We start from the raw sequence: 14,233 nt of genomic DNA on the forward strand, positions 1-14,233 counted from the left end.
GCTTCCTTATATATTTTTTTTATTTTATTACCTACAAATAATGTTGCGTATTTGTGTGCTACCGTTACTGTAGGCCTACATCCCCGAGATTTTACAGTGTGATTTATGTCTTGTCTGTTTATTGTAAACGAAATTATTTTAAGTTGAAAAATAAAAAGAAAATGACATGTTTTTCTGGTTTTTAAATGTTAAAGATGTGCATATTACGGAAATATGTCCAGAGGCAAGAACCACCAAATCGATGGCAACAGCCAAGAAGACAGAATACACTTCAAATGCATTTACACGTCCATCGAAGGAAAACGTGTCGGGAGTCGCTGTTATAACGTCAAGCGTCGTTGTTACAGTCGCTATCATTTTACTGATTTTATTGCTCATCCGACGCAAACAGAGGACAAAACTAGGGTAATATGCCTAATGCAATCACGTTATTATTTTTATTATTACTATTATTAATCTAAAAAATTATTGATGATTATAGTAAGTGTTATATACTATACCAGAATTTAAACCTAAAAATAATACTATGATAAGGGCACATAGAAAAAATTATTAGATTATCACTCTTTAAACTTCAAAAAAATGATAAGTGTGGTGTTTTGTTTTTGTTTTTTTGTTTTTAAAATCGGAACAATAGAATAGGCCTATTGCTTTTTAATTGATGAGAAAGGGGCTGTTTTTTCTTTTGCAAGAATATTATAAATATTGTATAAAAACTGGTTTAATTTCATTGTTTTTTAAAGAAAATGTATTTCCCGACACAAAATTGCATTGTTGAAACACAGGATGCGGCAAAAAAATAAAAAAAGTTTATTCTCCCAGCAATATTTCCCAATTTTTTTACTCGGGCGGGAGTGATAATCTAACAATCTTTTCTATGTGCCCTAACGATAAAAAAAAGATAATAAATAAATGAATAAATAAAAACATGCGCAGATATCCGGTGAACAGCAGTCTGTGCCGTTGGACATGCTTTTCTTTCCTTTGTCATTAGGTAAAGTGTTTGAAGTGTTTGTTTAGCTCTTTCTTTTTCATACTATTTTCTTCTCATGACAAGGTATTTATTGTTTTCAACGTTACACAATAATAAATAACGATACTCTATACATCTTTAAATAAACTATTATGCCAATACTGTAATCACCTGTTGGAAAACTATAAATACATTTATATTATGGACAATAACTATGTTATTAAGGGGACATAACTCTGGTCTTATCGAAGACAACAAAACAAATCACTAGGCCTAAAACCTTACTGTAATTGCAAAACCTTTTTGTGTTTAAACACGTTGGTACTTTACAATTATTCAGAAATGACACACATATAGTTGAATATCAAGACTATGTATCTGAAGATGTACGTCGGTATGCGTTACACACCCCTGCTGCCCAAAACACAATAACAGCCAACGAAGTTGTTTACCAGGATGTAATAAATAATACTGAATACCCTGGTACCGCATTTGAAGTCGCCCACCATGATACTGCAGCTGAAGAAGTGGTATTGTACGATGATACAGCGGTAGAAGTAGTACCGGTATACCAGAATTCAGGTATATTTTTTCAAATGTAGAATAAGAGTTTCAGATAAGGATTTAAACACGAGACTTCGGTTACAGATATTGCTCTAAGAGACACGATTCGCTAAATTGATAGAAGCTATTTTATTCGAACACTTATTTATTCGTTTATTCGAACACTGTATTTACCTTTCTTTGATGATTTATATATATAATTTAACAGTGTTAACGGCTAGAAATCAGCAATAATATAGCTGTCTCTGTTTGTATAGCGCCCTCTACTTTTGGGCCTACCCACCTTATACAAATCCCCAATACTGCTGGGATAGCGGTAAACTTACACAGGTGGCCAACCTAAAATACACCACAGTATTGCAACTTGAAAATATTCTTTTGTGTTTCTTTACCATCCTTCTTTCTTTCTTTCTTTCTTATATTACTTATCCTGGGGGACTGCTCAGGGATAAAATCCTTAGTCCTCTACAGATCCCTTCCTCCGCATTTGATTACCTTCACTGTCACTCTCATCTATTTCTTTTTTAAATCGTTTTGATTTTCTTATCATATTTCACAAAATTCACTTTTGTTGATTTGTTTTCTATAATTCTGTCAATTTTCCCCTTTTTTCGTTTATTTGCTTTTTCTTACTTTATCCATATATGGGTATGATGATGTCATATTAGACCCAAATATGGGCATATCTAATTTATTTGTCGCATAAAATATGTTGTAAGTCAATCGTGATGTCATTACTACAACTCCCAGTGTTATATGCTTATTCTCAACAGTCAACTATTTTTTTCACATTGTGTACTGTCTCTTATACACATCTAGATGTGTATAAGAGACAGCTGTTTACATTCACCAGTAAAATTTTATTTTTATTTTCTCCTCCATCTAGATGTTTTTGACAAAACTATTTTCTAAATAGGAAAACAAACATTTTTTTTAGTTTTTTCCGCATTCCTCTGACGATTTTTAAAAAATAAGTTCGCGAAACAAGGTATATAAATATTCTCGCGTTAGCACAAACATTTGTCTATTTTCTTGAACTTGGTAACTTTTTGGTCATTCCAAATAAGCAGTTTATTAATTTGATGGATGTTGGGCTCATTGGTACTGATCTTTTAATCAAATCAATTAATTCCGACTTATATATTTATTTTAGCTGACTCATGGCCGCAAGTGTTTGACGATTCAGGAGCCCGAAGTGACTGGGGCTGGGGTCATCAATATGACCTCACCGGGATGGTCAACATCATGATGGAAGTTGTGAGTCAACGCCTGGGAATTCCGACGATGGATCACTCAACCGCCACTGTGTTTCAAGCCTAGATTACATCACGTTTACATCAACGCCAATTTTTTGCCATTTGCCATTTTTCCTGAACGTTTTTTTTTTTATAAAAATTTTACTTTAATATTAATTAACTATGTATATTAATACTGGCTATACTGTGTGATGTGTGAGTTTGGGGAAATTGGTGTATTTATGTGTATGTTATATAGGTTATCTAAATACCTCATAGCAATATGAGCTTATGTTGAGTTTAAACATACTAAATAACTGTCTCTTATACACATCTAGATGTGTATAAGAGAATATATATATAGTGATCAATTACATAAGATAAGCTAACATGGCAATGAAAACCAAATCGAAACTATTTTATAAAAACTTTTCGATTTAATAGTAAAATGCATTTTAGATTTCCGTAAATGAATAATTTCAAATAACTGGACATGGCAAAGATTTATGGGTCACTTTTTTGTGGGGTGGGGGGGAGGTTTACAATATTTTATTAGTAATCTGACAATCTGAGTGGTCTAGGGTGTAAGGGACAAATGTTGCCAAAGTGCTGATGGATAAATCATTGTCCTGGACGTTAGACTACAATGTACTGTAGACCTATAATATTTTTGGGTCTAAGACTAATGATTAATTTCTGTAGTGTTGTCTATTTCCTTAATTTGTCCACACTTAGGCATACTTTTTGTAGCTTCTACGGAAGTTCCGTAAATCTAGAAACTAATGTGAAGAGTAAGCCAATGGTTTAGAAAGCGATTATTGCTTATGATGGTATCATCGCGGAAGTTTATTTCTAAGTACTGAGCCTTTGACAATATTAAACTTTGCACATCACCGGGGCATCATTGTGAGTATTTTCTTCACGGTAAAACACCCAGGCCTAATGCTATAGTGACGGAATGCATCAATGGACAAAATATATCCTTGTCCTAGCTTGGAGAATGGCAATAGTGGGAGCAAATTGTCCTACGTAAGTTCATTTTTCAAATGGTGTTTTTTTTTTTTTTTTTTTTTTGGCAGAGCTTAATTTAATTAAAACTGAGTTGAGGATGAAAGCCATGTTGATCTTAGCGTTTGATTTTATCGCACAATTTAAAAATGCATAGAAATGTGTGTTATATAAATAATATACTTTATTTTTACAGTAAAACTAACTTAAGTACGAAGCGTTTAAAATAAGTCTATACAATCTTTAGATGTACATCACATACGTCAATCACTTGCATTTTTGTTTTATTTGATATAACACTGAAAACACTGAAGTCTGAATAGAATAGGATACGAAGCAGTATCGGAATGGGTGAAATGTGTATTGCGGAAGTTAGATCGTGGTGTAAGTCCAACCATGGAAAAACTAATTCCTCCATGGTCTAACAAACTTGTGATGAATGATGCCAAAATGAAGCTTATGCATTTTTCTTCACGCTTTAAACCTGTCAACTGGAGCCCCTCAATTAAGATTAGCGACTAATTCTTTAAACCCTCACCAACACAGGTTGAAAAAGACTCTGCACTTGTAATGTCTAATCAGATACAGAACATCTGTAAAGCTGGGCTTGAATCATTTTGACGCATTTGAAGTATCCGAAAATATGTGGATTCAAAGTCAATCGAAGTTTTGGTCCATGCATTTGATTCTTCGAGGCTGGACTGTTGTAATTTTTTTTCTGTTTGGCTTACCAGCAATGGACGTAATACAAGATTCAACGTCTGCAGAACACCGCCGCCAGTCTAGTCCGTCAATTTCCAACTCGTCATCTCATTACCTCTGTGATGAAGCAAATGCATTGGCTTCCTGGTGTGCAAGGAAAACATTTAAGATACTTTGTTCATTGTCAAAGCATTGCACGACACGTCCCCAAAATTCATTACATAACTCATCCATCTATATGCCCCTAACAGGACCTTGAGATCCTCCTCATAGTCTATTTTAATACACTCCATCCGCCCTTTAACTCAGTTTTATGGAAGTAAGTAATTTATCTGTGCCTCGATTGCACTTTAGAATGACTTATCAACCCAAATTCGACAGTCAACTAACATCAACACATTCAAACAACTAGGCCCTACTACTGATCTGTTTAGTTTATATTTTGCTTAACTCCGCTGATGAGATCAAGGAAGTTACCGTAACAGTTATAAATATCTTGGAATCAGTATCTCTAATGATCTTTGTTGGTCACATCATATTGCGTTTGGTACTCAAAATTGTAACATCGTTCAGATTCGTAAATAATATCCGCTTTGTACCGTAACTCCTGGCACTTTAATTAAATCAGGGCGTCGTAGTAGACGAAATAATCACTCAAAACCTCGCGTAGTCCAATATGCATAACTCGTGCATATCAATCGATCATTTTTTCCATCTGCCATAGCTCAGTGGAATATCCTTCCTAACAACATAATTAATTCTGATCACACAAAAAGTTTTAAAAAGAAATTAATATCATATGTTTCATAAATTGTATCCGGTTTCAAAATTCAAATGTTCTTAATTCTTTCAACAAAATGATGTAATTTAATCTATATCTGTGGGTTTTGATTGTATTGTTGGGAAGGCTTTTTCATCATCATTACAAGTATTACAGTATTATGATAAACTATGTTATGACCCAATGATTGGAATGATCTGTATACAAGGTTTTCTGATTCGATATAACATAAATGGCATAAAACAAATTAGAAACAAAATTTGTTTTGTCAATAACGTAAACTATATTCCACACGTGCACATGGGTCTTAATGCACACGGGACCAACAAACGTCTCATCAAGACGGTGCGCTATTGTAACTTGCATTTCAGCCCTCTAACTGAAACACAAGGAGAGAAGCGATGGGAATTGAACCGGGGACCAGGAGATCCCCATGGTTCAGCGCACGCACAGTGGTTACCACCAGTTTAGCTGGTTGAGTTAGAAGCTGCTCTCATCGAACGTACGTATCCCTCTATCTGGATGCGCTTCAGACGATGTTATTTATACAACTTATTCACCTCACACGAACGAAAAACAACAAAGGCTCGATCATTTTTTGTGCCTATGCTGAATGGGTTGTGTTAATGTTTTGTTATTTTTTAGTAGATTTACTTGTTCAGGTTGGCCGTGTTACATTATATACCCCACAATTTATGGTTGGAAATTCAAGGATACAAACGGATACATTACGGATGCGGGTATGGACCTTTTTGTTTTTATAAACTGTTTTATAGGACGGAAATAATAACGTCATTATGAGGCATAAAAAATGGAGTTGATTTGAGATCAAAAATATTACTTTCACTTAGGCCTATTCATCTCTAATAAACTTCGAGTATAATATTGTATGAAATTCAATGTACAATAATTCGTTAATATTTAGCTATTTATATTTAAATATAAAGAATGGAGACGTACCCATCGCACCCCCACCCCACTGAGTTCTGATATGTTTCACACCAAAATGACCATACTCAAGTTATACCGGTACAATATAGTTCGATAAGTATAATGATTATCATTTTTACATTACTGTTCACAGAAAATAATGTCTACCCATCACCAAACTGCTACAAGTTTATAAGAGTGAACAGAAATTGGAGATCATGTATTGATGCGCAGCGTGAATGCGAAAAAGTGGGTGGAAATATCACCGTAATAAACAGCGTCAGCGAGTACCAACAGTTGACAAGTAACGTGCTATATATTCTTAGCGTCTTCGGTGATAGTACATTCAATGTTCATGTCCAAAACCTGCCACAGGGTACGGGATGTGCAACAATTACAGTACAGGATGAATTAATTCTTTCAAATAGTGTAACCATTACAAATACCGATTGCACCACAACTTGTATGGTAGACACTATCGTTTGCGAGTCCACAGGTAAGTATGGTAGGGAGGGATGGGAAAAGTTAAGAGATGCCGAGTTGCGTATAGCAAACGCTTCATTGTTCATGTTAGTATTAGAAAATATTAAACCTAATTTATTACTTACACTACAGGCTACATTTGTCAAAGACAAAACATGTTTTGTAAAAAACAAAACCATGTTTGTCTGTACAAAGCATGTTTTGTGAAGATAAAACAATGGTTGTCTGTCCAAAACATGTTTTGTAAAGGACAAAACCATGTTTGTCTATAGAAAACATGTGGATGTCAGAGAGTTATCAAAGTAGTGGGACATGGAAATTAGATTGGAATTAACAGTATCGAATAATGATTGGATATTTTGATCGAAATAAAAAAAACGTTAGTATCGATTGGCATAGAGAAAAAAAAATTAAGTACTGAAGAAGAAAGATAAAGGTCCTTGAGGTATAAAATAAATAAAGAACCGCGAGGAAATCCATAAGTTATTTAATTGAAATTTGAAACTGAATTACAATTTGGTACATTTTGCACGATTAAAGAGGCAACTTCTGAAGAACTTAAATGCGGGTCCAGGAATTCAGTAGTGAGATAGTTTATATAAAATAATATTGTGGTCGATTGTGTCAAAGAAACAACAAAATTCACACAATACTGACATAATAATGGTTTTTTTTTTCTAAATCATTTTATAGGCGTGCATACGGGAATATGTCCTGTGCAAGGAGCCACCAAAGCAATGCCAACTTCAACACAACCTGTACATGGATACACTTCAATTGGATTTCTGCATTCATCAAAGGGAACCCTGTCAGGAATGAAAGTGGGTCCTAACTTGTTGATTGTTGCTGTTGTAGCGTCAAGTGCCGTGGTCACAATCGCAATGATTTTACTAAGCTTCTTGCAAATCCGACGTAGGCAGAGAACAACAAAACCAGGGTAATAATGTTATCACAGTATTTTGTTATGACTTCAACCAGCCCTCTCATCATGAAGAGTGGTAGAATTTAGAAAAATTGGTGGTGCGCAAAATTTTAACGGGCGCATTCTATGCGTTGCCATTTCTTCTATTACTTATGGTGTCAGAAGCGACGCGGCAGACCCATGCCCTACAATTTAAATTTCATCTACGCGATACCTTTAATTGCAAAAAAAATGCAAACAATAGGCCTATATATATACTTGAATTATGAAGAAACAGAAACAATTCATCAAAACTAAAACTTACAAGATGGAATCTGTTATACAAAGATGTGTACACACTAAGTGTTCATGTGATAAAAAAATATCCTCTTATCTTAGTTCAATCTCCAGTTACAGTGTGTATAGTCATGGAGCTATAAAATTATTGTTATAATTTTGTACTCATATTCGAGTGCATGTTTGCCGTTGTGTTCAATTACTATTATTATTATTATTATTAATAAATTATTATTATTATTATTCTTAATAAATTATTATTATCCTTATCATTATCATTATTATTATTATTATTATTATTGTAATAACCTGTAAAAACTTTTAATTGATCTGTATTGTATTGTAATAATTCTTAATTATATATTATAGCTTGTTAGGTAACTAACAATATTTAATTTTTAACTGAATTTTCCAATTTTAATTATTTTAACAATGTAATTAATTATAAGTACATTTTTGTAGTTTCTCTATATAATAATTTGTAATCTGATTGTATAATGTTGCCTGTTTTTATTGTATTTTATCAATTTTTATGTGAAGCGTATTGAACAGTATTCTGAAAATGCGCTATATAAATTCATATTATTATTATTATTATTATTATTATTATTATTATTATTAATAACAATATAATAATCTGCGAACAAAAAGATCCTGCAGCTAGGCGTGTATTGAAGGGTGCTTCGCGATATGCGATTGAAAAAGAGAGCTTGAAAGAGAGATGGGAGCATTGTTGAACTGCCTGTAGTTCGGCACTTCGGTATTTATTATTGTAACGTTTTGAATAAAATCTACTAGTACATATTTTTTTTTAGCGTGGCGATAATATTTTAAGCGTGGTGCAATCAACTAAACGATTATGGTTTGATAACTTCTATGGTTGTCGTTATAACTATTCTGGGGCGAATCCAGAGATGTCCGAAAGGGGGCCGAAAGTGGGGCCGATCGGGACGCTACCTTGTCCGGGGGCGTACCCCAGCATGTTTTTGTTTTCTAGACGCCCAAAAATAACTTCTGACGCGAATTGGGCGATCAATTATTTCTTTTTTCTTTCTTCTTCCTTTTTTTTAAACCCCCCCAACAGGAGGGGCTGGGGCCGCCCCTGATTATGATCATGAATACAAATATCATTATTATTACCATTATCATTATCTTTGTCACAGTCTCTATCAGCGTCGTTATCGTTGTCGGTATTGCGGCATAGTCGTTGTTGTCATAATCGTTATCAATATCATTATTAAAATTATTATTATTATTATTATTATTATTATGAATATATACTACATTTTTTATAGTAGTATTGTCAATATATTGTCATTATTAATATTATTATTATTATTATTATCATAACTATTAATATTAAAGATATTTTTTTTTAATCAATACGAATTTATTTATTATTCATATCAAATTTACAATATTCCTTTTTCATAAAATTAGTGGTTTATTTAATATAGTACACCAAAATATCTAATAATAATATCAGTTATGTCCCACCACACATTTGTAATATATTTTGTAACATTAAAGAGCATTTCTGTTTTATAATTAAGGTTTAGAGCGCATACAGGGGCCGTGCTTTGTAAACGAAATTATTTTATTACTGTAATTATTGTAGGATTTACAGAATAAAAAATAAAAATAGTTCAATACATCCCCATAAAACCTAAGGAGTAATAAAGGTAATCTAGTAATTTCAAAACAACTAACTCTTTTACATTGGACACTACTCTAGGCGTTTTGTTGCTGGTCAAGCATAAGTACGTTGGCACTTTTTTTTTTTTACAGAAATGACAAACCTGTAGATAAAGGTGAATATCAGGACTATGTAGCTGAAGATGTACACGATTATGCGACACATAACTCTGTTGTCCAAAACCAGAAAACTACAGCTGACGAAGTTGTGTACCAAGATGTAAAAGATTACAGTGAATACCTGTACCACAATACCGCAGCAGTTGAGGTGGTGTACCACGATACCGTAGTTAAACAGTTGTATCACGATACTGGAGTTAAAGTGGCATACCATAATTCAGGTAAGCCTAAGCTCAAAAATGGGTCTGAGAACAGAATTTAAATGCAAGAATCATTTTACGTTGTTCTACTAACTAAAAATAAGATGCGAGATACTATATTGATAGTCTAGAATGAATGTAAATTAGAAAATCATCTTATTTTGTAAGAACACCGAGTTTGCCGAAACCCAGTTTGCCGAATTTTGTCGTCACCGCCATACGAAAGTACAGCATGCTGTGCTTTAGAATAATTATGGGAGGAACAAAAATAATGATTTGCCTTGATTTTTCCGCTGGTGCCACTACGGTATTTCGTACACATGCAGTCATGGAAAGATATCCATCGTGAATTCTACACTGTTTTAATGTTTCACTGCTTTTAATAGACTTTTGTCAAAGTGGGTTTCGGAAAACTGGGATTCATGATTTTTGAGTGGGCAAAACTAGGTGTCGGCAAAACTGGGTTTCGGCAAAGTGGACTCGGCAATCTGGCATTCGGCAAACTGGGTTTCGACAATCTGGAGTCAACAACCTCCCTAGAATTCAACATAAACAATTTTTTTGTTTTATGTTAAATAACTTAAATCACAATAATACAATTAATTTAACTTGGCACAAATGATGATTACAATTAACATCCCGTATGCAATAAGCTGTGCTAGGTCACCCTGTGCATGGGAACCTAAGTAATATGCTAGGAGAATGTGATGTGTAAGAATAAACAGTTAAAACATAACGAAAGATAAAAGTTAATAAAAATATAGCACATGCAAACACAAAACTGAATTGATGCTACAACTGGTACTATCGTTTGTGACTTGCAATATGGGTAGTCTTTTTGTAAATTCTAACCTAAAACGCTTGATACGGATCCTGATAAATGGCTGTCTCTTATACACATCTAGATGTGTATAAGAGACAGACATTAAACTCCTTCCGGTCGAAGCGTCGGCGACTAAACTGACAACCCTCTCAAATGTCTTAGTCGCTGCTGAGGGGAGGGTGTTTACGTTGACAGAAGTAAACGAACTGGAAACCGAAAAGGAATTGCACATGCCATAGTCGGTGGTCAGACTTCTCCAACATTAAGTCACAAAGACACAGACCGCCACCAGAAAGTGACCAGTTCACCGGACTGTGTCGAAAACAGTGTTCGCGATTCCGAGAGCCGAGGAAGAGGGAAAGGAAGTGAGTTTCACTTTAGCGATGATTACAATGAAATTAATGCATGTATGCCAAATGAGAACAAAGACGTAGAACCAAATTATTATCTGCAGATAATTGGTTGAAATCATCGGGATGTTTTGCCCATAGATGCCTGGTGGCTGAAAATGCAGCGTTTAATGATTTGAAATTACATTAACTGTAATTTAGTATAGTTTGCTGTAGAGCAATATTGACTGAATCGGAGCCATCTTATTTAGGTTGTGGTAGTATTTAGACTGTGGTTGATCTATCGGCTATTAATTGGACTGACCATTATAATCATTTCTACTTTTTATGACCAAAAGAAAAAGCACATTGGTGACATTTATTGTATTGAAACTTTTAGCAGATTAACCAATGAAAAATATTTACAATTATCTTGTATATTAGTTTTGTTTACTTAAGCTAAATAAAATTAAATGGATCACACCTAATTTCATAGACTATGTATGGCTGTGACCTTGTTAAACACACACCTTTTAATAATCGTTCACTTAAAAACGAATACACGAGTAAAATTTGAAAATTCAAATCAGATGCGAATGTGAAAATGTTAATATATATAAAATAATATTAATTACACAATTAAAGAAGACACAACAGAATAGAAAACCCAAAATTGTATTCACACACTTGTAACTGGCGATATTTAAAAAAAAATGGCATGTTTATCTAAAGATAGTAACCTTGATGTTCATATTTTCGGTACTAGGATAAAAAACTAGACTTAATTGCATCAAGCCATATCGCAAAATCTCAATATTCCATTATAAATAAATCATTAATAAATGGTAAGGTTCTAAACGATTGAAAAGTATCAATGACTACCCCTATATACAAAGGTAAAGCCCTAACAATAATTACAGACCAATCTCAGTGGTATGTAACAAGCCAAATTTGTTGAAAAAGAAGTCCAAGATCAAATTATTACAAACCATGTACCAATATGTTATGCTATTATATGCTCTCATCGTTTAATGGATCTTCTAATGGATGCTGGGGCGGATGCAGGATTTGGCGGAAGGGGTTGCATGAGAGTCCACATAGTGTTTGAACATTAAATTTGAGAATATGGACCTCTGGTGCCCGAAAATTGCACTCTCATACATTATAAATTTTACCGGTAATTAGCGATGGGAATTTAACCGGGGACCCTAGCGATCTCCACGGTTCAGTGCACACACAGTGGCTACCACCAGATTAGACGACTGAGCTGAGCTGCTCTTAACAATTACCGTATACAATACAACAATTATTTTTCTTAATACAATTTAGGGGAGTGTGATCGCACCGTCTGCAGCCCCACGTATCCCCAGGGATTCTATACCTAATACTTTGTTTAGCATATTGGTTTATTACTCAACGATACGATTTGCATGTATAGAGGTGAAAGGCCGAGAGACGTGAACGCTCATTTCTTGGCCCCTTGGCTGGAAGGAAGCAAAAGTGAAATGTCACCCCTAAATCAATCGGAATTGGCATACCACATGGTGGTGTCTTGGGTTCAATTTTATTTTTGTTATTCATAAATAATGACATTTAAAAATCAAACACTTTGAATGTTGTTACACTAATTGTAGTGCCATCTCTCTTTCATTGTGATTTCCATCTAGTGTTCGAATGACAATTGTTACAACAGGCATAGGGGCCTAGTCATGTATAAGTGACTATTTTAACAATTTTAAATTATTAATGTTCAGTATTACATGAAGATAAATACTATCAATCCAGATTTTTATTTATGCATTTGCTTTATTAGATTTAAGGGGGCGGAGCCGTTATAGATCGGGGAACCCTGGAGGTCGGGGGCCCAGGTTTAATGAATTTGCTGAACATGCGGTAGTTACGCCACTGGCATCAATCGACTGTCTGCAGTGTCGGTGCTTTGGCTGGTCTTGTTCCTTTTCAAATGATTCCCCCTCCCCACTTTAAAACTATGTACTTTATCAAGTATTTAACCTCTGGAGACATGACATTAAAATGTTCAACAAATCATTGTTTTAAAGGCTGAACTAGGACATTTGTATCCTAATTAGAATGTATGCAAATATTTTTTTTCTGGCAAGGGGTTTTCGAGATACAGTATGTCAAAAAACAATAAAAATAAAAGGAAATAGTGCCCACATTTTGGCCAAATTCCCCAAAAATCCCATTACCAAACTTTCCATTTTATTTCATGAGGTTGTTAAGCAGCAAATTTGCTTAACTTAGGATAGTTTTAAAATGTCATGAATTATTCATAATCATCCTTATAGAACGTATTTTGCGCATGCGCTGTTTTCAAGCCTGCGTCACCCTCAATGACCAGCACGGTTCTGTGCATCGCTCGTGAGCATAGCGAGTAACTGCAGCATAGTAACTCAGTGTTTGATTTTGATAGATTTTATAAGGATAGAACGACACATGGTGCTTTGTGGGTGTGTAGGCCTATCACGATTTAATCGTTGTATGAGTTTGAGCATGGAGTAAACTAATTCCTTCATGGTTTGAGATAGGTAGGCCTAGTTCCTATTTTAAGTTTTACAGAAATTCGGACAGTAGGCCTACCTATAATCAAGAATAAATTACCGTCTTTAGAAATGCATATGAGCCGGGATATGAAATGTTTACACTGAACAGCAAAACCTTAATAGCTGTCTCTTATACACATCTAGATGTGTATAAGAGACAGCTTTTACATTGGACACTACTCTAGGCGTTTTCTTGCTGGTCAAGCATAAGTACGTTGGCCCTTTTTTTTTTTTACAGAAATGACAACCCTGTAGAAATGAACTCATATGATGATGGGATAACATTTGAAATATCACACTGTGGTCACATGTCCTGTTCATATGCAAATTAGGTTTTAACCGCAGTGTTTTATTAAGTGATTTATAAAAATTTAAAAAAAGTGTAAAATGACAACCTCGGCTTGCCATAGCTTTTTGTGGTATTTGAAAGAACGCCACAATCGCGTGTGACGGTCTCTTTGCGGAAGCTTATATGAAATTATTGATAGGCCTTTAGGATAAAGGACATTAAACCATAAAACTCTCATGTACGTTCGACTTCACATGTATCCTAGTAGGCTTAAACAGAAGACTGCACTTACGATATCACACTCTTAGGGCCTTACATAGACGCAGTATGCGGCAATGG

General features: G+C 34.4%; 1 protein-coding gene across 1 annotated transcript in view; it reads left to right on the forward strand.

Moving 5' to 3' along the window:
* LOC117106325 overlaps window positions 1-11,178 on the forward strand; it is a 13,908-nt gene extending 2,730 nt beyond the window's left edge. The window contains exons 3-8 of the mRNA XM_033247698.1: window positions 195-405; window positions 1,314-1,555; window positions 6,348-6,689; window positions 7,370-7,613; window positions 9,663-9,910; window positions 10,934-11,178. Coding sequence (XP_033103589.1) covers window positions 195-405; window positions 1,314-1,555; window positions 6,348-6,689; window positions 7,370-7,613; window positions 9,663-9,910; window positions 10,934-11,178 — 1,532 coding nt within the window. The remainder of the gene's footprint in view (window positions 1-194; window positions 406-1,313; window positions 1,556-6,347; window positions 6,690-7,369; window positions 7,614-9,662; window positions 9,911-10,933) is intronic.
* Window positions 11,179-14,233: the final 3,055 nt, after the last annotated feature.

Source organism: Anneissia japonica, unplaced genomic scaffold, assembly GCF_011630105.1.
Source record: "Anneissia japonica isolate Jap-2015-1 unplaced genomic scaffold, ASM1163010v1 scaffold287767_len825999_cov190, whole genome shotgun sequence".
In the NCBI taxonomy this organism is placed as follows: Eukaryota; Metazoa; Echinodermata; class Crinoidea; order Comatulida; family Comatulidae; genus Anneissia; species Anneissia japonica.